The 23,362-nt window shown below is 41.7% G+C and overlaps 1 protein-coding gene across 1 annotated transcript; it reads right to left on the bottom strand.

Moving 5' to 3' along the window:
• Nucleotides 1-809: 809 nt before the first annotated feature.
• LOC121578364 (potassium voltage-gated channel subfamily A member 2) lies at nucleotides 810-6,071 on the bottom strand. Its single transcript, XM_041892706.1, has 2 exons — nucleotides 5,638-6,071; nucleotides 810-3,786 (listed from the first exon to the last, which is right to left on the bottom strand). Exon 2 carries the CDS (start codon nucleotides 3,644-3,646, stop codon nucleotides 2,162-2,164), a length of 1,485 nt encoding a protein of 494 aa, XP_041748640.1. The 5' UTR covers nucleotides 3,647-3,786; nucleotides 5,638-6,071; the 3' UTR covers nucleotides 810-2,161.
• Between the last annotated feature and the right edge of the window lie 17,291 nt (nucleotides 6,072-23,362).

Raw genomic sequence — 23,362 nt, forward strand, 5'->3', positions numbered from 1 at the left:
GCATTGTGTTGTAGGTTATTGTCCTGCTGCAAGGTGAATTCATCTTCCAGTGTCTGGTATAAAGCAGACTGAAGCAGGTTTTCCTCTAGGATTATGCCTGTGCTTAGCTGTATCCTGTTTCTTTTTATCCTGAAAAACGTTTCAGTCTTTTCCGATGTCAAGCATACCCATACCATGATGCAGCCACCACCATGCTTTAAAATAATGAGTCAATTACTCAGTGATGTGTTCTGTTGGATTTTTCTGTATTAATTTAGTGCCTTGTTGCATACAATGCATGTTTTGGAATATTTATATTCTGTATATTTGTATTCTTCTTTTCACTCTGTCATTTAAGTAATTATTGTGCAGTCACTACAATGTTGTTGATCCATCCTCAGTTATCTCCCATCACAGCCACTGAACTCCGTAGCTGTTTTAAAATCACCAATGGCCTCATAGTGACATCCCTGAGCTGTTTCCTTCCTGTCCTGCAGCTCAGTCTAGAATGGACGACTGTATGTTTGATGTGTCTAGGTGATTGAATACATAATCCAACAGCATAATTATGAACTTGACCACTCTTAAAGAGATATTCAATGTCTGATTTGTTATTGTTACCCATCTACCAATCACTGCCCTTCTTTATGAGGCTTTTGAAAAGATCCCTGGTCTTTGTAGTTGAATCTGTGCTTCAAATTCAATACTTGACTGAGGGAAGTTACAGATATTGTATTTATGGGGGACAGAGGAAGGGGTAGTTATTCAAAAATCATGTCAACCCCTATAATTTCACACAGAGTGAGTCCATGTAACTTATGTGATTTGTTAAGCCACATTTTACTCCTGAACTAATTTAGGCTTGAGTAAACAAAAGGGGTGAATACTTTTTCAAATTGTGTAGAAATGTTTTTTTACTCTGACATTCTGGAGTATTATGTATAGAAAAATCACAATTAAATCTATTTCAATCCCACTTTGTAACGCAACAAAATGTGAATAAATCCATGGGGGGTGAATACTTACATGTATGATACCCACTTCATAGTCATCCATTCACGTGTGATAGAAGGTTATAGAGGGCAAGACAATAAACTGTGTCTTTGGAGCAATGATAGTTGTGTGAGTGAGAATACTCATTCAGTTAAGAACTCCATGCAACAATCAACTGGCTATAGTTACTACCTACAGTACCCACAGTATCTAGCTACATTATCGGTTACAGTCACAACTACTTACCTATCTGTATGTAAATGAGTACACTTTTTTTTATAAAAGAGGAAGAGACATTCACTTTGTCCTCAAAGCTGCAGTAAGATTGGTTCAGACTGATGCATGTGAGTGGACAAGGGACGCTTGCATTGCAATGTACAGTAAACACATAAATCATGTAAGACTAAAGCAGTGAAAAGTCAAGGACATTCTCAGTCATTCATCAGATACTGATGTCTACTGAAGAAAAGATGTCAAACCATCATAAGCTAATGGAGCTGAAGTATGTCATACATCCCTTAAATCATGTGGATTGCTACTACAGTACCACTCCTTGTGTGTCTCAGACTCAGGCCACGACAGGCCTCAGCACCTGAATGCCCGCTTTATGCTCACACGTTCCGTAATCTCCAAGTAGTTCACCACAGAACGGGTTTGTTTCGTTTGCTCCAGGAAGCAGCATACTGTAGCACTCAAACAAGACTCTTCAGAAGCGCAGTGTGCCTTTGGCGATGAAGGGAGACCAGGGTAGGGGCAGGCACAGGGGGGCTGAAGCAGTGTTGGTGGTGTGGTTATTCTGGAAACGATAAATTCCCTTTTTGAACTACATTTCTCCTCTTTTTTGTACTACTGTTGGATACTGTTGTGAACAGGTAATTTGACTATTGGAAAAGTCACACTGACAAAGCCAACTCCATGCAGACATCAACAAGCAAATTTTGATTATAAGATTTTAAGTCTGACAGAAGGTCAGTTTGAGGGAAAGGTGTGAGGCGCTAACAGGGGGAGCTAGGGGAGGAGTGAGCACATGGTCTCTGGTGTTTCTCATCACTGACAAATGACGAGTACAGGTATACGTCCTGAATCTATTGCCTTGATATTCCAGCAGCACATGTGAAATGGGAGGCTACACACCTGTCCTATCCTTTGACCCCTCAACCTCACTGAGAGGTCAATGCCTGCCGGCTGGCTACACGTCCGTGAGCATTTTGGTGATGTTGACATAGTTTGTGTTGGCCAGCGTTGTGCAGTTGGCCTGAGTCTTGAGGTTCTCTTCAGGGATGTCCTCAATACTGTTGTTCACCCCTTCCTGGATCTCCATGTAGTCTGATTTACTGATGGTTGATCCGCTCCGGCTCTTTTTCAGCTCTTCATTCGAGTCCTCTTTGGTGACTGGGCCTAGGCACTGGGCCTGCTCCTCACCCTCCGTCTCACGGTGGTAGAAGTAGTTGAAGTTGGAAACAATGACAGGCACGGGCAAGGCAATTGTCAGCACACCTGCAATAGCGCAGAGGGAGCCCACAATCTTGCCACCAATAGTGGTTGGGACCATGTCACCATACCCTACTGTCGTCATGGAGACAACAGCCCACCAGAAGGCGTCTGGGATGCTTTCAAACTGCGATTCGGGCTCATCAGCTTCCGCAAAGTAGACAGCACTGGAGAAAAGTATGACTCCAATAAAGAGGAAGAAGATCAGCAGACCGAGCTCCCTCATACTAGCTTTCAGGGTCTGGCCCAGGATCTGAAGCCCCTTGGAGTGTCGCGAGAGCTTGAAGATTCGGAAGACTCGCACTAGACGGATGACCCTGAGAATAGCCAGGGACATGGCTTGCTGACCCGCCTGGCCATCCTCTGGTTTCTCAGCCAGCTCTGTGGCCAGGGTGATGAAGTAGGGGATGATGGCAACAACGTCAATGATGTTCATGACGTTACCAAAAAAGCCAGATTTGCTGGGGCAGGCAAACAAGCGCACCAGGAACTCAAAGGAGAACCAGATGATGCAGAGCGTCTCCAGGATGAAGAATGGGTCAGTGAAGTAGGTGGACGTGAAGTAGATTGTGGTGTTGGTGTTGGTGTCAAAGACACTGCGCGGTTCGTCGTCGTCGTTGCGGAAGATGGGCAGGGTTTCCAGGCAGAAGCTTACGATAGAGATGAGGATGACCATGACGGAGATGATAGCGATAATCCTAGCGGGACCCGAGCTCTCTGGGTACTCAAATAGCAGCCACACTTGTCTCTGAAACTCATTGTCAGGAAGTGGCCTCTCTTCCTCCTTGACGAAACCCTCATCCTCTCTGAACAGCTCAATGGCCTCATCCCCCAACTCATAGAAACGGATCTCCTCTGAGAAAATATCGAGGGTCACATTGGCCGGCCGCCGTAGCCTCCCTCCTGACTGGTAAAAATAGAGAATGGCATCAAAGCTGGTTCGGCTCCGGTCGAAGAAATACTCGTTCCTCAGTGGGTCGAAGTAGCGCATCCTCTTTTTGGGGTCCCCCAGCAGAGTATCGGGGAACTGAGAGAGAGTTTTAAGCTGTGTCTCGAAACGTAGTCCAGAGATGTTGATGACCACTCTCTCGCAGCACTCATGGTCAGCGTCAGGGTCATACTCTGCCGGGTTCCCCGGGTGTGCTGCCGCCTCGTCAGAGGGGTCACCAGTGGCTACAGTCATTCTGCTGGGGGAGCAGGAGGCCTGCACTTTTCAGCCTGGAAACTGCTGGGAGGGGGACGGAGGAAAGGGAGGGGGTTCAATGCCGTAAAGACCGGACGGCCACAGGATGTCACAGGATGTCACCTCATGGATTGATCCGTCTGGAAGGGACAGAGAGCAGAGAGAATTTAAATAATATAACATATTGATATAACATAAGCAATTAATTTGATAGCATTTGTGTTAGTCTGTCCAAAAGTATTGGGACAGTGACACATTTTTTTTTGTTTTGGCGCTGTGGATGCTACCATGATTAATCCTGGATAAATCATGAATGAATCATGAATAATGATGAGTGAGAAATTTACAAGAGGCATAAATATCATACCCCCCAAAAATGCTAACCTCCCCTGTTATTGTAATGGTGAGAGATTAGCATGTCTTGGGGGTATGATATTTGTACGTCAGTAACTTTCTCACTCATCATTATTCACGATTCATTCAGGTTTATCCGTAATCACGGTAGCATCCACATTAATGTAGAAGTGTTTAGAAACATATTATATTCTTATTTACAATAAAAGTGACTCCACAATGACACATTACATTATTTACCATTCATTTCTATTGGGCACAAAATAATCTGAAACAACCAAAACAAACAGCAAATGCATCCAACAAGTTAGAGTCACAAGCTTGATGTAATCATTGCGTACTAGGAATATGGGACCAAATACTAAACTTTTGACTACTTTAATACACATATAAGTGAATTTGTCCAAATACTTTTGGTCCCCTAAAATGGGGAGATTATGTGCTGTAATTTCTAAACGGTTCACCCAATATGGATGAAAATAACCTCAAATGAAACTGACAGTCTAAGCTTTAACCTCATAATCATTGTATCATTTCAAATGCAAAGTGCTGGAGTACAGAGCCAAAACAACAACAACAGAATAATTGTCCCAATACTTCTGGAGCTCACTGTATTATACTGTAATGGAACACTGACATAAAAGTTAAGAAAATATACTTCTGTAGGCTACAACCAAAGTATTCCGCACTCTAAAACACACATATTAATGGAGAAATGTATTGTATGCCCAGAGCTGAATGCCTCCAACTAGTTTCCAAGTAGCATAGATATTATAGCATATGAATCAGGGCATGTGCTCCTTCTGATCTCCTGCAATGGACAATATCAATTCACCTTCTACAGTGAAATAATGCATGAATATGTATATGCAGTAAAGGCACCAAATCTATACAGTTAGCCCTTATCTAGCTTATCATAGAAAACCAATAACTGAATAGTGAAAAGTATGCACCATTTCTTTTTATGTTCCAAGAAGCCCTCAATGTCCCTTATTCATCATTAACTTTAAGATAGTTTTGTTGAAGCATTTTAGACTGGTCTCAAATGGTGCATGTCTCTGAAATATTCAAAAACATCCATCAATTATTAAACTGCTGTAGGAAATAGGTTTCAAGAGAAAACTCTTCTGTCTCTGCCCTCTACACCATCTCTTGCATCTTCCATAAAGAGGCATAATTTTGTTAGGGATACTTGGGGATTTTGGCAATGAAATCCTTTATCTACTTCCCCAATGTCACATGAACTCATCTTTACCATTTGCATGTCTCTGCATCCAATATGAAGGAAGCTAGAGGTTAAACAGCTAGCTCTTACCATAGACTTCAAAACATTGCGCTAAGGCAGGTTAGCAATTGCGCTGAGGCTAGTTAGCAAGTTCCTTCAAACTGCACACAGAGACATAAAAATGGTATCCATGAGTTCATCTGTCTCTGGGGAAGTAGATGCAGGGCTTCATTGCCAAAATCCCGAAGTATCCCAGAAACACTATTGAATTAATAAATATTGAGCATCAAATTGCTATTTTGTTCAATGGTCATCTACTGTATCCTCTTTACTGCAGAGGTCAAGTATACTTTTCTAAATGAAAGTGATGTAGCCTATAGCAAACCAAACAGACATTCAAAACCATACATACCAGCAGTCACCTTGTTCAAAACTGGGTGTTAGTTGCTGTTCCCATATGTCACTTAATATAATGGGGTAAATTGCCAACGGCTAAAAATCCCTCCTATGTTTTAGATCCCGTGAAGAGCAAACATCTATTTCCTACTCGGGACCGTTAATCAGATTATCCTGCTGTCTGCAGCATCACCGCGCGTGCACCGGTTTTGGAGAGCTACAGTATGCGGGTGTGTCCTAGCCTCCCACTCCCAGTCTTCGTTCCTCGCGCAGGTTGTCGTAGGGTGGCGATTGGCAAAAAACGGAGGAGATAGGTTCCGTACTGGAGGACTGGTAATTCTGGTAATATCCAAAGGTGCTAAAATCAGCAGAATCATATGCATCATGCAGTGTCCTTGGCCGCTATGACGTTGACCGCATCAGACAGCCGCAAAGGTAACGGTCCTCATACGGTGCTCAGTAGCAACATCTGCAAAGAAAAAAGCAAGGAGGAGAGGTGGCGAAGAGGCGGTTTTGTATTACAACGTGTGATATGACAAAACACATATGTAAATAAGGACAACATGCAGACAAACACTGAGAAAGATAGAAACCTAACGGGGTTAATAAATTGTGTTAATGGATACGGTTTTAGTAATTAGGCAAGGATAATCTACCAGTTTTCCGATCTTTTTCTCATTTTAAAAAGACCTCCAACTGCAACTATGACTCATCACAATAAACCTAGTCAACTAACTACATGTTTGAGTACTAAAAAGTAGGCTATTCATTTTAAATAAATTCCCACTAAGAAAAAACTGGTTGAATTAATGTTATTTCCACGTAATTTCTACCAAAAATGTCAATGTGATGACATTGAATCAACGAATTGATTGGATTTGCAAAAAGTCAGCAATTTAAGGGAATTTCGTATTTTTTTCTCTCAACTTTTAAACTAAATGACAGTGTGAAGTTTTTGGTTGATTTCACGTTGAATTCACATGTGACTACTCAATCAAATGTAAATCAAAACAAGATGTTGAATTGATGTTTGTTCCCAGTGGGTTACACGTCATGCGTAGGCTATTGACAAGTGCTCAATAAGAAAATCACAATCCGTGCATTATTTTCTCCGTAATTGAATATGCTACAATGTTTAAAACGCAGAATGCTCACAGATATGCTCATGCAGGGGGCTATGACTGTGCTTGTCCATGAATAGAGGATAGTTCTTAAAACCATGCATGCATTGCAGCCTCGTTATACATTGTAAAGAGAACAGCATCTTCCGACATTGATTTGAAATGACATGCATGAAGAATCACCCCGGATTGAGAGCCAGATTATGCAATTCCTCAGTGTCAGAACCTGAATCAGTGGCATCACTTTCCTTGTTCTCTGTTTAGCTGGGGGTAAGGCATGCTTAATTACCCTAGGTCTCAGTCTTTCTAATGATCAGTAGTAGCCATTAGCCTGGTGCAACCTAAAGCTTCAAACCTGCAGTGTGCAGTGTTATGCATACAAAGAGACTGGGGATGGAGAATGGGCGAGAAAACGCGCTCTCTCCACCCGCACTGTAGCCCTGCCACTCCTCACTTATCTGCAGCGTGGGCTTTAAAGGGAACGCGTTTTGGACTTAATTAATAGCTAATCATTGTATATTCATGTGAAATGCAGGTTATCATTCACTATGCACGACCCAGTTAACAGTGTTTAGTATGTAAATGTATAACTATCTGCTTTTATTATGCAGTAGGCCTAACACTGTAAACTACTATTTTGTTATCTGACATAATCTCATGCATAACTTCAAAATGCTTCTGCTATGAAAGTAATACCCAAATGCATTTCAAAATAGATACATTTGTATTAATTCAAGGAAAGAGAGCTACATCATATCGATTCAATTAAATAATACTCGATTTTTCATTCTCGTATGGGGTGCTTTTTCAGTCATCAGAAGGCAGTGAACATGTAAGGCCACAGTTCATACAGGCAGAAAACAACACAGCCACCCAGTCACAACACTGTAACACTCACAAAGCTAGCCACTGTGAAGGACTCCCACTAACAGGGCACTATAATGTGACTCCCTGTGCAAGGATTTAATCAGGGACTTCCAGAATCTCTAATAGTAATAAAAAAAATATATATGAGTTTGGCAGACGTTTGGCAATGATTATGTCACTTTGCACGTCTTTAGTGTTCCTTGTGAGAGTGCAGAGAGTTTGTCTTTAGTTTGTGCAATTTCACAGCCTTGTAAACTCGCCTTGTAGACTCTGGTTCTGCCCCATTGGGATGTGATGACTCATAGAAAGTTATAGTCTGCTTTATTCCACAATTCCCAGCCCACAAAAACACTTTACATGATGTCAAGTGAAAAGTTAATGAAAACACGTTTGTAGGTGGTATTAACTAAACATTATTATTGTGTGACTGTGAGAGTTCAAGTCAAGAGAGATACCAGGATAAATAGAATACAATAGAATGACGCTTGGATCAGAGTGCCAATTACAGGGGGCCCAGGGGGGTCTCAGACTCCCTGAATGAGGCATGAGTCCCCCTAACTGGGAGGGAGTCTCTAAATAATGCTAATTGATGCATTCTCCTATTTCTTTAAAATGGAATTTGTACTGATCCAGTGGTAAATATTAAAATAAAAGCTTATTCCAAATTAAGCGAACACCCCCCACCCCTGTGTCACCTCTGTCATTTAAAAAAATTTCATGTGCCTGTACTTGTCATCCCAGGACAGTGCCATATCTCAGCCCCTTTTCAGGTGTCCCAACTTTTCTTTCTACAAAAAAGGTAATTTTGTCAGCAAGACGCATCAATTAATTCAGGCTACAAAAGTGTAGACCCAATGACAATCGGCAAATGTCATTACACTTTTTGGTGTTTTGTGACAGATATCTCTTTCCATTCATCCAATGGCGCGAGTGTGCAGTGCACTGTTTGGATGCTGGAATCATTTTGGAGTGCACACACAGCCTACTTTCTGAAGTGATTTGTTTGACATTAAGATGAAAACATCATGACTGGTTGTGTTCATGCCAAATTAAAAGGGTTAAGGAAGGACCAGCTGGTGATTTTTGTAAGACTTGGCTTCATCAAGGTTACTGCTGGCAGCAGCCCCTATTGTAAGAGGAGGACCGTCAAGGCTGCCCCTGCAGCTCCGTACATAGATCTGCCACATATGTGTCTCTTAAAGGCTTTCCCAGGTTCCCCATGACAGCACAGACATTATTTATGAGTGAGGGGCCCATTACAAAACTGTTAATGCAGTCTCTGAAACTCAGTTCACATTGCATTAGCTATCTCACTTTAATAAAACGTGAAGGGACCTAGCACTCTAATTGTGTGTGTTTTAATCATGTGGTGGTGAAGAAGTGGGCTGGGGCAACAACAGTGAATGGAGTCTGTGGGGTATCGATTTCAGGTCCTCTTCTCCTGATCAGTCAATACCACCGTGCAGTGTGAAAGGAGAGTTGAGAGAATAACTTTGATGAGTAGTGAAACTAAGACTTTTTATCTTTGCCACTTACGGTCGCCTTTTCTTCTGATAATGTCTGGTAGCGCAACCCAGTTTTCTGACCTTTGTTCCATTGACATATAGTGCTGCGGTACGGCAGTACAATATGTGGTGCAGTTAGTGGCTATTGTTCAATATTAACTCCAGTGGTTGTTCTTGATGCATCAGTTTCCTGTCATTTACATACAGCTTGTGTTAGCTTAATTAGACGTATTGAATATGCAGTATAAGTTTATGTCTATCACGGCCTGTGTAATTCTCTGGAGGGCTATCTATTTGTGTGGAAGGTAGCAGAGAGCAGGGAGCAGTGTGTTCCAGACAGAGGACTATTGACACTGCAATGCACCAGCCACACGCTTGACAGCCTCCTCTTATAAGACAACACCAGCCTTATTACTGCCCACTCTCAGCAGCTTAATCACACACACACACAAGCTATACACACTTACACACACACACACACACACACACACACACACACACACACACACACACACACACACACACACACACACACACACACACACACACACACACACACACACACACACACACACACACACACACACACACACACACACACACACACACACACACACACACACACACACACACACACACACACTCACACTCACACTCACACTCACACTCACACTCACACTCACACACACATACAAGTCAAATCACCATGTTACCCTGTGGTCCTTTGTAGCTCAGTTGTTAGAGCATGGTGCTTGTAATGCCAGAGTAGTGGGTACAATTCCCAGGACCACCCATATGTAAAATGTATGCACGCGTCACTGTACGTCGCTTTGTATAAAAGTGTCTGCTAAATGACATATTTTATAAAGAATCAACAAATGTTACTGTCCATAATGCAAAGAGAGAATCACAATAACTGGTTGATGAAGTATACTAAATATGTACTTTGAAATGTTTACTTTTAGGATGATTCAAAGACAGTAATGGTTCAAAGAGATTTTCAAGGACACCTTCATTCAAAGACATACTGAATTGTATTACAGTAATAGCTTATCAGCCAAGATCCGGTAGCATATCCAGGAAATGCCCAGTGGAGAGGGCACAGATGATATCATGCACTTCCCTGCATTAGTTAAATGCTGCATGAAAACACATTCTCTTGCTGCCGGATAAGATGATGTAATTCCCTCCTTTGAACAATCCCCTCATTAGTGGTAGTCCGTCTCCATTCAGTCTCATGGGCAACCTGGACTAAAATGACCTTCCTGTAGTCTGTATTCTGTCAACAGATAAGTTCTATATCCGATTGTGCACCCTAAAGCAGAAGGTTTTTCCAATACATTTTCAATGAGACTGAATGTATCTTCCTCCCCTTGGGATGTGAGTCATTTCAACATAATTGTGTTGGAGAGAGAGACTATTACTGGGCTGTCTCTTGAGGTACCATGACGAGTACAGCTAGGGGACGTGGTATACATACCATACAGGATACTGAAAGAAAACAAGGTAGCCTATACATACTGTAAAGTGTTGCTAGGCAAGCAGTGTTGGCAACGTAGACACCCTGAGTGAACAGACTCCTCAAAGAGACCCAAGGTTAAGTGCTGCAATAGTCAAACATTCTCTGTCCTTCTCCGTGTCCCTGTGCTGTAGTGTGTACGGACAGGAGGGAGGAGATCCAGAGAGATTCAGTCACGCTGCAGCCTGGACCATGTACAGCCACAGCAGGGCAGGCAGCATGGAGGGTGGGACCACGGAGCAGACACTGGAGCCGAGCCAGGACACCAGGAGAAAAAAGCACAAGGGCATTCATATCACTGCAGCAACAGCAGCAGTGTCAGCAGTAGCCACCCTCGTAGCCTAGGAGACTAGTTCACCTCGGATAGAGGGACACACATATACTGCTGTAGACCAACAAGCTGTCAGTAGGGACAGTTTGTATATAAAAAAAAAAAAAGTATTTTATTCATCATAAGTTTGCGTAGGTCAAAGGTTATGGACCATGGAAATGTGACATTTGACTCAAAAGGTCACATTCATAAAATGTGCATTTCTGACAACCGCACAAACAGTGAATCAATTAAGACACCAACCAGTAAACTATTCCATTGCTGCAGGGAACCATTATCTATGAACTCATGTGAGTTTAGTTTGGCTCTGCTGCTGCATGACTCAGGCCCAGTCAGTGAGAGGCAGGGATGAATCAGTGCTACTGATAGCAGGGGATTCCCTGTGTGCCATGATGGAACTTCAATGTGTGTTATGGGGCCAGGTCCAGAAACAACTGGCTATCCCCTACCTCCTAGCCCCTAGCCCTTTGGGATTTATTTGGATCTGAAGAGGTATTTTGTGGTTGAGGAGTTGTTTCTGCAGTACAGTTTTTTTGTCGAAGCTTAGTGCCAAATAACACCTGATTCACCAACTAACCAAATGATCTCCCACACCTTGAGTAGCTAAATCAGGTGTTTCACTGCAGAGCTGCAGCTCTCCAGGAGCAGGAGTGAGGAGCCCTGTTTGAGACAGAGCGTGTGTTTAGACGGAGCGTATGTGAGGCTAGGAAGCTGGACCTGGCATTCAGTGTGGACATCTGGGTGATTACAGATCTAACCTAGAGGTCCCTGGGTCACATCGTCCCCTGAGCTGTGAGGTTTTGGGCGGCTGTCAATTAACAGAACTGAATCTGGTTGTTTTAATGGTGACTGCTGATAGTTAATTCCTGGTGACTGTTGATAGTGAATTCCTTTCCGTGTGGGCTTATTGATTCTGAAGTCTATTTGTGTTTCTGGTCTCTTCCATCAATGTGTTTTAAGGACCATCGAGATGGAGAGGCGTTAAATTATGACGGTTTTAATAACATGATTATATTTAACCAGTGTGTTTAATAGGACTATATTGTTACATTCCAAACTGAAATTCCACTACCATTGAGCAGTCTTGTGCTTAGTCTTATATTGTTGCTATGGTGATTACCCCTAGGGATTCATAAGGCAGAGGAGAGGAAGCCCTGTCATTACATCACTCCTGGAGAGTCTCCCTCTCTCCTCACATCTAGGATATTAGAGGTAAAGTCAAAGCACAGTGACACAGCACTTTGCATTTCTTTCTAGAGACAAATGCATTTTACAGTGTCCAGTACAGCACTAAAGCAGTTTATTGAAACAGGTCTTGTAATACCATAAGGATTTGTCTGACTTTGTTGACTGGGACATTTTTGAGAAAATGACAATGTTAGAAATTGAAACAGTTTTGCAACTGTGTAATTCATACGTAGTAATGAAAGTAATATGAGTCTTCTTTCCCCTTTAAATTATTGATGAATTTATTAATACATTTTCCGTAATCTCTGGTATCCTTGGTCTCGTTCGAGCTCCTTCAACTGATCGGATAGTGGATCATCTTTATACATACAGCCAAAGAGCACAGCACAGTATACATTAAACATTTTATACTAAAACCCGTTGTTTAATGACTGGCTTGGCATTTAGATCCATTGAGAGAAAAGGCTATGTGTACACTCCTCATGATATGATTTGTGGGCTTCCCTTTGTCTTGACTCAAAGCGCTGAACGCAGAGTCATGATTCAGAAGAGTGAACTTTATAAATAGCCCCAGTCTGTCATTAGACATCCTCTGAAGAGTAGATGGATGCTTTGCAGTTTGCACCCAGAGTAATAACAGCAATGTCTGAAGCATGCTATTACTGGCTGCAGCCATATTATGTACCTTTTTATAACAGTTTTAGGGCTAAGACAACATGAAAAAGGGGGTGTTGCAGATATAAACAATCATCAATACAGTTGGTGAAGTTAGTACTACCATAACAGTATTCTCCCCAGAATGTACTGTATCCACTATATCGTTACAGCTTTCTGCTGCATTTTAGCAGCCACTCTTATCCAGAGTGACTTACAGGAGGAGCAATTAGGGTTAAGTGCCTTGCTCAAGGGCACATCGACAGACTTTTCACCTAGTCGGCTCAGGGATTTGAACCAGCGACCTTTTGGTTATTGACCCAACACTCCACTAGGCTACCTGCCGCCCCATCTACATCACTCATGTGGCGGATGTCTGCCTGAGAGTGGAAGGGGTATGCTCGGGGTCTCCTCTCCTCCTCTGCATGAGCGTGACAAAAAGATAAGTCTGCCTGCAGCCAGAGCGCCTACTGAGCCACAGAGAAGACTGGCAGAACAGGGGGGCTTGGCTTCTTTAAGTGCAGCTAATCTATGATATGGATGACGTGTGTGTGTATGGTTTGTGTGTGTGTGTGTGTGTGTGTATATGAGGGGGGTTGTTCCTCCTTCCTGGCAACAGAGAGAGTGCCTCTCCTGAGAAGGGTCTCTCAGCACGCCGATGCCGAGCGTTCCAGAGTGCAGTCAGCCAGGAGTACGGTACCAGCTGAGACTATCTACATCTTACAGCTGGGTATCGGCTCAAGCGTACATATATACAGTACTGTACATACTGCACACATTCACACCGACACACACATTCACAGTCACACACACACAGACTGAATCTCACAAACATGTATAATGTATGTAATGTATGTGCCGGGTTGACTAAGTAGAAATGGAATCACATGAATCATTTAGGAATCCTGGGAGGTGCACTGAATTGCAGCTTGAGGTTTTCCACATTATCATTAATGGTGAGTTCTACTGACAAGTGATTTATAGCTAGGGTAACTCACAGACAAGTTTTCATTTTCCCAACGATACAAATAAAGAAGTGGGGAGAAATGGAGAGTGGACCCTGTTTCGAGAAAGACGTCAGAGAGAACAAAGCCACTCAGCACTTCTGATAAGCCACCTGGAGCAAACTGCAGCAGTGACGTCATTTGGCCTCTGCTTCTGAACAGTAGATAATCTGATGACTTTCCTCCTGCTATTTTTGTCGCTGTTGGTAAAGAAGATCAAATGGAGGAAAGAGGAGATGAGAGTGTAGACTGGGAAGAGAGAGGAGGAATGCAGTGGAGGCTGCTGAGGTGAGGACAGCTCATAATAATGGCTGGAACGGAGCAAATGGAATGGCATCAAACACATGGAATCCATGTGTTTGATGTATTTGATACCATTCCACAAATTCTTCTCCAGCCATTACCACAAGCCCGTCCTCCCCAATGAAGGTGCCACCAATCTCCTATGGAGGAATGCAATAATGCGTGTGTGCGTGCCTGCGTGTGTGTGCGTGTGTTAAATACATTTCCTCAACGACATTCACCTCTTGAGATTAACAATCCCAATATGTGACACTGTTTTTCACTCAAGTAACTACATGCAAACGCTGTCTAATTTGCTGACACATTTATGTGCTTACATTTGTCCTGGGACAACGACAACACACCATTAATACATTGTGATGCTACAAATGACCTCAGTCCTCCACTCCACTGGGGGCAGCCATAGACCAACCACAGGCCTGGTGGAGACTAGGGAGATACAAAATGGCCACATACACAGTGTGTCCTCTTGTACTGGTCTCTCTGGGATCCTATACCAGAACGAAGACACTAGGGAAGAGACAGAGTAGAGCGCATGCTCCTTTCCCCAGGCAGTCCATTGGAGGGGAGATGAGGTCTCAGCTGAAGGCACTGTGTCCGTGGCACCTTGCCTCTGGCGTCTCTCTCCTGGCCTGTACAGTACAGTGTGTATGTGTGGAGGATGTTGGAGCCGTTGAAATCCTCTGTATATGTATGTATTTGTGTTGGTGGAGGGTTGTGCTGCTGGAGCTTGTCCCATAGCGATGTGTCAGGGTAATCCTCCTGTAGGCGTTTGGAGGTAAGAGATTGAGACACTGTCATAAAAGACTGAGGTTGGTTCTTACGACCTGTCTATTATGGGTCAGTCAAAATACTTTGGGTGAAACTCAGGCAGTTTTTATGACTGTATGTTCAAAACCATAAGTTCTCTCATCCTTTTACATCATAACCCACCACATAACAAAAGGAAGAAAAATATTGAGATACATTCCCTCCAGAGTGCAGGGGTTTTGCTGCTGCATTGTTGGTTGGGTGATGGTTGTTGGCAGGTTGAAATGGGGTGATGAAAATATCCATCCTGGGAAAAGGGGGGAATTAAATGTGATTTAGGATTCTGCAAGTCATACACCCTTAAATATGCTGCCATTATCAGTTCATTCATCTTTGATTTAATTATGCATGTTTGATTTCGAAACGTGCACTTTATACAATAAAGGCATCTAGACCTCTATCATAATGTGGAACATAACAACGGAGTATCCTCCCTGTCCTACATAAGTTATCTCACTTGAGGGCAGTACTGAGCGTTGTTTTGGGCATGGCCCTTACAAGTAGTGGTGGTTAAATTTATAAGGACATAAAAAGAGATCCGTGTAGCTAATTCTGCTGTAGCCCATTTAACAACCAATGAATTCGGCTACTACAATTTTCTCCTGCATTCAGCACTATCACTTTAAAATGTCAAATGGTTTCTCTGCTAGGATGATGTCTTTTTTACAGAGATTGTCAGGCCCTATTATGTCCATTGAGATTTAAACTAAATCTAAAATGTGTGTGACTGATTTAATCTAGGTGAATTGGGTCTGATCAGCCTTGATGGAAGGGCGCCGTGCAGCATGGCTGGTGATGGCTATGATTAATCGTAACAGCTGCGCTAACTGTGGGATGGAGAGGGAGACAGCAGAGCAGAACAGGGACAATACCCCATGGGAGGCAGCGCTAGTATGGTGCAAATGACCAGCCATACAGCCCCTAGACGGTGAGAGTGAAAAAACAAATCAATATTTTGCCTACATTATTTCTCACATTTTTACTTTCAAAAGACGTGACCTAATTATCATGATTAATTATTAATCAGTATAATTAGGCTACTCATCTTCATTGTTGTTATAAGTGATTAGTTATCAGAAATCGACAATAATAATACGTGTATTTCTTTATTCGTTCATGTGTTATTACATTTGTAATTTTCTCATTTTTATGTATTTGCCATGGCAAATGTATTTCCATGTACGCTGGTGTGTGTGCATGGGTTGTCTATGTCCACTACAGTCTCCTTTTTTGGCGTGGTCTTTCTGATTGTTGTGAGAGGAACAGTTAACGGTGGATTCAAGACATAGATTTTTTATATAATATTGTACATCATTATAGTCACTACAAACCAGTGAAAGATCCCTTTAGGTAGGAATATTAAAGATACTTTTTAATTGTTTGAAAATAAAATATAGAATGAGGGATCCAAATACTGACCAAAACCAGTTATGAATTGTGTTTTAGGCATATTTTTTTGAGCAATTTTGCTAATATTTTACAAACATTATATATTTTGCAAACCTGGCTAAAATTGGATGTATCTGCATAATTACAATCATTTTGGAATGATCATGATTGAAAGAGATGTGGCAATGTCAGACATTTACATTTTTCAGAAGCTCTTATCCCGAGTGACTTACAGGAGCAATTAGGGTTAAGTGCTTGCTCAAAGGCACATCGATAGAGTTTTCCCCTAGTTGTCTCGGGAATTCGAACCAGCGACATTTCTGTTACTGGCACAACGCTCTTAACCGCTAGGCTACCTGCCGCTCATCCAATTAAATCTAATGGAGCGTGTTGGCAGCCATATTGGAAAATGTGTACCCTATGGTTACATCAGCAGTAGCTACGCATCATTGTTTAGACGTTTCCTAACTTTAATGTTAAGTTTGGTGCTCTCGTTATGAAGACATTCTGGGGTACATGTACGTCCTTGCTGGACGTAATGCATTCCCATGGGATTTCATATAGGGTGCAATATATGGGGCAGGTTTCACATCACATTTCTTGATGTTAACACAATTTATAGAATCATATTGCATATCATTTTTATCAATAGACATCAGTAAATGCTTCTCAAACATTTTTTAAGTGTTTTAATGTAATACATTTGAAATGGCTAAATAACTCAACAATTCGGACAGCTACACTACCGGTCAAAAGTTTTAGAACACCTACTCATTCAAGGGTTTTTCTTAATTTTTTACTATTTTCTACATTGTAGAATAATAGTGAAGACATCAAAACTATAAAATAACACATATGGAATCATGTAGTAACCAAAAAAGTGTTAAACAAATCAAAATATATTTTATATTTGAGATTCTTCAAATAGCCACCCTTTAACTTGATGACAGCTTTGCACACTCTTGGCATTCTCTCAACCAGCTTCACCTGGAATGCTTTTGCAACAGTCTTGAAGGAGTTCCCACATATGCTGAGCACTTGTTGGCTGCTTTTCCTTCACTCTGCGGTCTGACTCATCCCAAACCATCTCAATGTGGTTGAGGTCGGGGGATTGTGGAGGCCAGGTCATCTGATGCAGCACTCCATCACTCTCCTTCTTGGTAAAATAGCCCTTACACAGCCTGGAGGTGTTTTGGGTAATTGTCCTGTTGAAAAACAAATGATAGTCTCACTAAGCACAAACCAGATGGGATGGCGTATCGCTGCTGAATGCTGTGGTAGCCATGCTGGTTAAGTGTGCCTTGAATTCTAAATAAATCACAGACAGTGTCACCAGCAAAGCACCCCCACACCATAACACCTCCTCCATGCTTTACAGTGGGAACTACACATGCAGAGATTATCCGCTCACCCACACCGCGTCTCACAAAGACACGGCGGTTGGAACCAAAAATCCAGACCAAATAACACATTTCCACCGGTCTAATGTCCATTGCTCGTGTTTCTTGGCCCAAGCAAGTCTCTTCTTATTATTGGTGTCCTTTAGTAGTGGTTTCTTTGCAGCAATTCAACCATGAAGGCCTGATTCACACAGTCTCCTCTGAACAGTTGATGTTGAGATGTGTCTTTTACTTGAACTCTGTGAAGCATTTATTTGGGCTGCAATATCTGAGGCTGGTAACTTTAATTATCCTCTGCAGCAGAGGTAACTCTGGGTCTACCATTCCTGTGGCCGTCCTCATGAGAGCAAGTTTCATCACAGCGCTTGATGGTTTTTGCGACTGCAGTTAAAGAAACTTTCAAAGTTCTTGAAATGTTCCGTATTGACTGACCTTCATGTCTTAAAGTAATTATGGACTGTCATTTCTCTTTGATTATTTGAGCTGTTCTTGCCATAATATGGACTTGGTCTTATACCAAATAAGGCTATCTTCCGGTAGTGTATTCCTGGCATATTTTTACCACTGTTCTGGTCACATTTGGCTAAATATATATAACTGACATACTTGGACCATCATTTTGTCTTGTCCTCATTGTAACACACATTTTATGCCATTATTGTTCTCATTACACCAATTATTTATTCAGTAATCACCATGCAAAATCAATGCAGTTCTTACCCATTGAAATGAATGGTGACCATCTTGAAAATAAGCTGCTGGGACTCAAATCTATAATGACTTTTTTTTAAACGTTCCCAATGGATCTCCTTGTTTTGTGTGACATTTGGTGTAGTTATCATCTAGGGTACCATGTGATAATAGAGCACATCTAAATACTGACCTTTCTGTCTCGATGTACCCCAAAATGCTTACATGTATGACCTTTGATCCCCCATGGTGGGCCCATAGAGATGTTATTACCATTTCAATTGTTTCATACCTTAATTGGTGTAGTATTATGAAGTTAATAATACTGTATCTCAATTACCTTAGTATGAAAAGATTGTTCCCTGATAATACACAATTACATTTCATACCCTCAATCCTGTTGGCCCAACTAACCGCATAGGGGTCATAACATATAATGCAGTGATAACCACATTTTGCTACCTCCGAAACAAAATATAACTCACAGACATGGACCTTAATGAAAATCATCATTAGACTTTGCCACCCCTAAGTGGAATAAAAATGAAATTTGGCCTTCTGGCCCATGGACTACTAGTAATGAGAAGGAATTGTACATTTTCAGATAATAAAATATGGCTATAACATAGCTATAATATTTAGAACGGCTGTTGAAGTAGACATATATTGATATTATTGCTGCTCTTTGGTATTAGGTCTATGTTGATCCCCTTTTTGCATGCATTAACATTTGTATTAATTGAATGCATAATTGATTGTGGCTCATCAATTTGTTGTCTTGGATATAGGCTACACAAAAACTATAAAACCATTCTATAAAGTTGTCTTTTATATAAATGCTTGTTTCATTAGGATATAGGTCTACCTATTTATCACATTAAGGCTCAAGGAGGGCTCTTTGCTCTCTCGTTCAAGGCGGGCTGGTAATTCATCTGGAGGGTTTCTGTGGAATCGCAATGCAGAGGCGGCACCACAGGTCCCAGAGTGGTGTGGCGAAAAAACTTTTCTGGGGGCCATCGTTTTTCCTGATCTGGTAACTTAACGAGGTAAAACTCCGGACCTTATACGGTATGACGTGATTCATCTGTTGTAAAAAGGTTTAATATAGTGTCACGCCCTGGCTCTGGGACTCTGTTATGTTAAGCCAGGGTGTGTAGTTTCTATGTATTTGTGTTCTAGGTTCTTTATCTAGCTCATGTGTTTCTGTGTTGGCCGGGGTGGTTCTCAATCAGAGGCAACGAGTGTCAGCTGTTGCTTGTTGTCTCTGATTGGGAACCATACTTAGGCAGCCTGTTTTCCACAGTGTTTTGTGGGATCTTGTTCCGTGTATGGTTTGTGTCTGTTACCTAGGACTTCACGTATCGTTTTGTTGTTTTGTTTCGTGTGGTGAATCAAAATAAAGTATGTTCACTCATCACGCTGCGCATTGGTCCACTTCTATCGACGATCGTGACATATAGGCTATGATGGGACCAGAGTTTTTCTAATCAGGTCACCAAAAATACTCCTGGCCTTGGGGAGGATGAAAACTCTGTCAAACTACAGAAAGCTTGTACTTGTTCATATTAATTATACAGTATTTTAAAGAAGGACTAGGGCGGTTTCCTATACACAGACACAGAGAAAGCAACATGAGTGGACAAAACGGGTTGGTCAAAACAAGCATTGTGATTGGTTGAGACGTGTTCTAAGCCATACTAAAAAAACAGTTTAGCACGGGTAAGCCTATGATGCAAAAATGTTGTTTTCTGTTCCATCTGACAAATCCCTGCGCATCCAGTGTCCCATCACCTCAGCCAGGCAATTCATTAACTTGATCTCCACTGTAAAAAGCATCTATACATTATTTCCCCTTGCTTCTAGCCTAACATTTGGTTTGCAACAACAGGGGTTTGTACAAACATTGCTCTCTGTATCTCGACATTTGCAACATTGTTTCAATATTGACATTCAATCTCCACTGTCCTATTGAGAATTAACGTGTCAGGACAAGACATATATTTTCTCAGCCAGTTGAAATCATGAATCAGCATAATTTTTATGGCTATATATATAAAAAATAATAATAATTGAAAAACAGGTCAAACTAAATAAAATGCAGCTATTTTGCTGTTATTCTAGCTGCATGGTTTGACGTGGCTGTGTTAGCCGTAGTTGGCTAGCTAGTTGGCTAGCTAGCAAGCAAGCGTGTCCCATGTGGCTCAGTTGGTAGAGCATGGCGCTTGCAACACCAGGGATGTGGACTTTGATTCCAATGGGGGACAAGTATGAAAATGTACACTACACAGCTAACGCAATCACTGAAGCTAGAAAGACAGCAAACTAGCTGCATTTCATGTCTTTCTACCTCTTTTTCTATTGACATTTCAATAGAAAATAGTACGTCGCTCTGGATAAAAGCATCTGCTAAATGACTCAAATGTAAATGATAAGAGCGTTGAATGTAACATTTAGAACGACTGGGTCGCGTCCATAGATATAGAACAAAAAGACTTCACGACTGGGTCGTGTCTCTGGCAACGTAACTGATAGAATGAACGGACATCTTTTCTCAGCCAGTCAAAATCATGAATTTCGTGTGGCGCAGTGGTCTCCCGAGTGGCGCAGTGGTCTAAGGCACTGCATCGCAGTGCTAGCTGTGCCACTAGAGATCCTGGTTCGAATCCAGGCTCTGTCGTAGCCGGCCGAGACCGGGAGACCCATGGGGCGGCGCACAATTTTCCCAGGGTAGGGGAGGGAATGGCCGGCAGGGATGTAGCTCAGTTGGTAGAGCATGGCGTTTGCAACGCCAAGGTTGTGGGTTCGATTCCTACGGGGGGCCAGTATAAAAAATAATGTATGTACTCACTAACTGTAAGTCGCTCTGGATAAGAGCGTCTGCTAAATGACTAAAATGTAATGAAGCAGTATCATTTTTATGGATATATACAAAGAAATGTCAATAGAAAAACAGGTCAACCGACATGAAATGCAGCTAGTTTGCTGTCTTACCAGCTTCAGTTTGAAGTGATTGTGTTAGCTGTGTAGTTGGCTAGCTCCTCTGAAGTGTCCTGATGAGAGAGCACATTTTCTATGCAAGGTGAAATCGCGCATCATTAGCTCATTGTTATAGATGTATCCAAAACAACTTAAACAAACGCAAATGCAGCTACTTTGCTGTTATTATAGCTGTGCTATTTGACCTGACTGTGTTAGCCGTAGTTGGCTAGCTAGCAAGCAAGGGATAAGAGCGTTGCCAGCCAGCATGGCATCGGAACATTTAGAACGAACGATCCATAGATATAGAACAAAAAGACTGGCAACCTAACCGATAGAATGAATGGCCAGCCGGCTTGGCTAGCACCCATAGGTGTGTCAGGACTATGCTTATATTTTCATTGAGGGATGAAATAGTAGCCTATGAATACATTTATCAAAATACGTATTGCTAAAATGTTGAATAAAAGTAGTCAGTTGTCTGCCCTACATGCACAAACAAACAGTATTATGATATCTTTATGAATCTTGGAAAAAATATAACTGTAAAAACAGCGATACAGTAGGCAGAAATTACAACTATGAATATTTCTGATGAATGTAAGCATTACCTTTTGGTAGCTGATTAATAGACAACTTTCTAAGTCAAATTTGCACTCATTCAGTTCTGTATGGTCCTGCCTGACAAAAAGACATTTCAAAATATCTATAAATGTAACCCCTTTTGCAGTCAAATATTTTTACACAACCATCCATTTCATAAATGAGAGACATACTGTAAGAGATGTGAAAAAACATGATTGTGTTTTGTTCTACCTCGGGTAGGTCGGGGTATCTCAAAAACGAAAAGCCCTTTTTGAGGATTGGCCAAATAAAATAAAATAAAATGTATTTGTTAAGCTCTTTTTACATCAGCAGATGTCACAAAGAGCTTGTTCAGAAACCCAGCCTAAAACCCCAAACAGCAAGCAATGCTGATGTAGAAGCACGGTGGCTAGTAAAAACTCCCTATTGTAGGCTAGACTATGCATCTGCTGTTGTTAGTAGCCTGCAGTTGATCAGACTCAAAAATAGTATTGTTTCCATGCAATACTGCAGCAGCACTCCGATGTGAAGGACAGAGAAAATGTACACCAGTTGGCAAATTTGTAAAAACAAAAACAGCACTTTTACCCTTTTTTTAACGCTTTGTGTCAATATATTTTTTCAAACAAAATCAAAAGTGGTGTGGCGCAGCCACCTCGCCACACGTTTTCCGACGGCCATGTCGCAAAGTGATAACATTAAAGGGTGACTGCACTTCCTGATTTCGTTTTAGATTTGGTTCATTTAGAAATGCTAGCGGCCATGACTGAATTTAAACAGTTTCAGGGTGTGTTTTGATGTGGGTGTCTCTTGAGTGTGTTTGCAGGTGGGAAGAGTTAGACAAATTATTTCTGCAATTAGCTTCAGCCGGCTGGTGTGTAACTGTGGCAAAGATGATTTGACTTTGGATAGCCTATCTCTGGGGATAGTTAGGGACCGTTAATAAATTACACAATGTAAATAGGACAATATTTTCATGTTGCCCATCTTTTAGTTGTCTCATTCAATGCTTTTAATATTTGTATATGAATTTCTAGAATTTCATTGGTGTGAGGTTTTTAAGTAATTGAAATTTGGAGCTATTGACATTTAAAACTATTGTCCCATCTACATTGTGTAATTTACTGATGGCCCCTAACTACCCCCATAGGGATATCAAATGTCAAACCAAATTGACCATGGGCATTATGATTATGTGCGCTCTGAATTGATGATTACTTGGGTGCTGCCAGCTGTGGGCATGTGGGCAGGATCAAAATAAACCCAACCCATGGAAAGCTGTTAGGGTACCCTTCATTCTGTGACATAGGCCTAACATTTTTTCCTATCATTTCGCAAAACTCAGTTTGGATGAGACTGACTTTATGACCAAACTGATCCTATTTACACTTTGTAGTCA

The sequence above is a fragment of the Coregonus clupeaformis genome, chromosome 12 (genome assembly GCF_020615455.1).
Source record: "Coregonus clupeaformis isolate EN_2021a chromosome 12, ASM2061545v1, whole genome shotgun sequence".
In the NCBI taxonomy this organism is placed as follows: Eukaryota; Metazoa; Chordata; class Actinopteri; order Salmoniformes; family Salmonidae; genus Coregonus; species Coregonus clupeaformis.

What these genes read in the sequence shown, in the direction of transcription:
- LOC121578364 (XM_041892706.1), bottom strand. Translation starts at nt 3,646, where the DNA reads ATGACTGTAGCCACTGGTGACCCCTCTGACGAGGCGGCAGCACACCCG.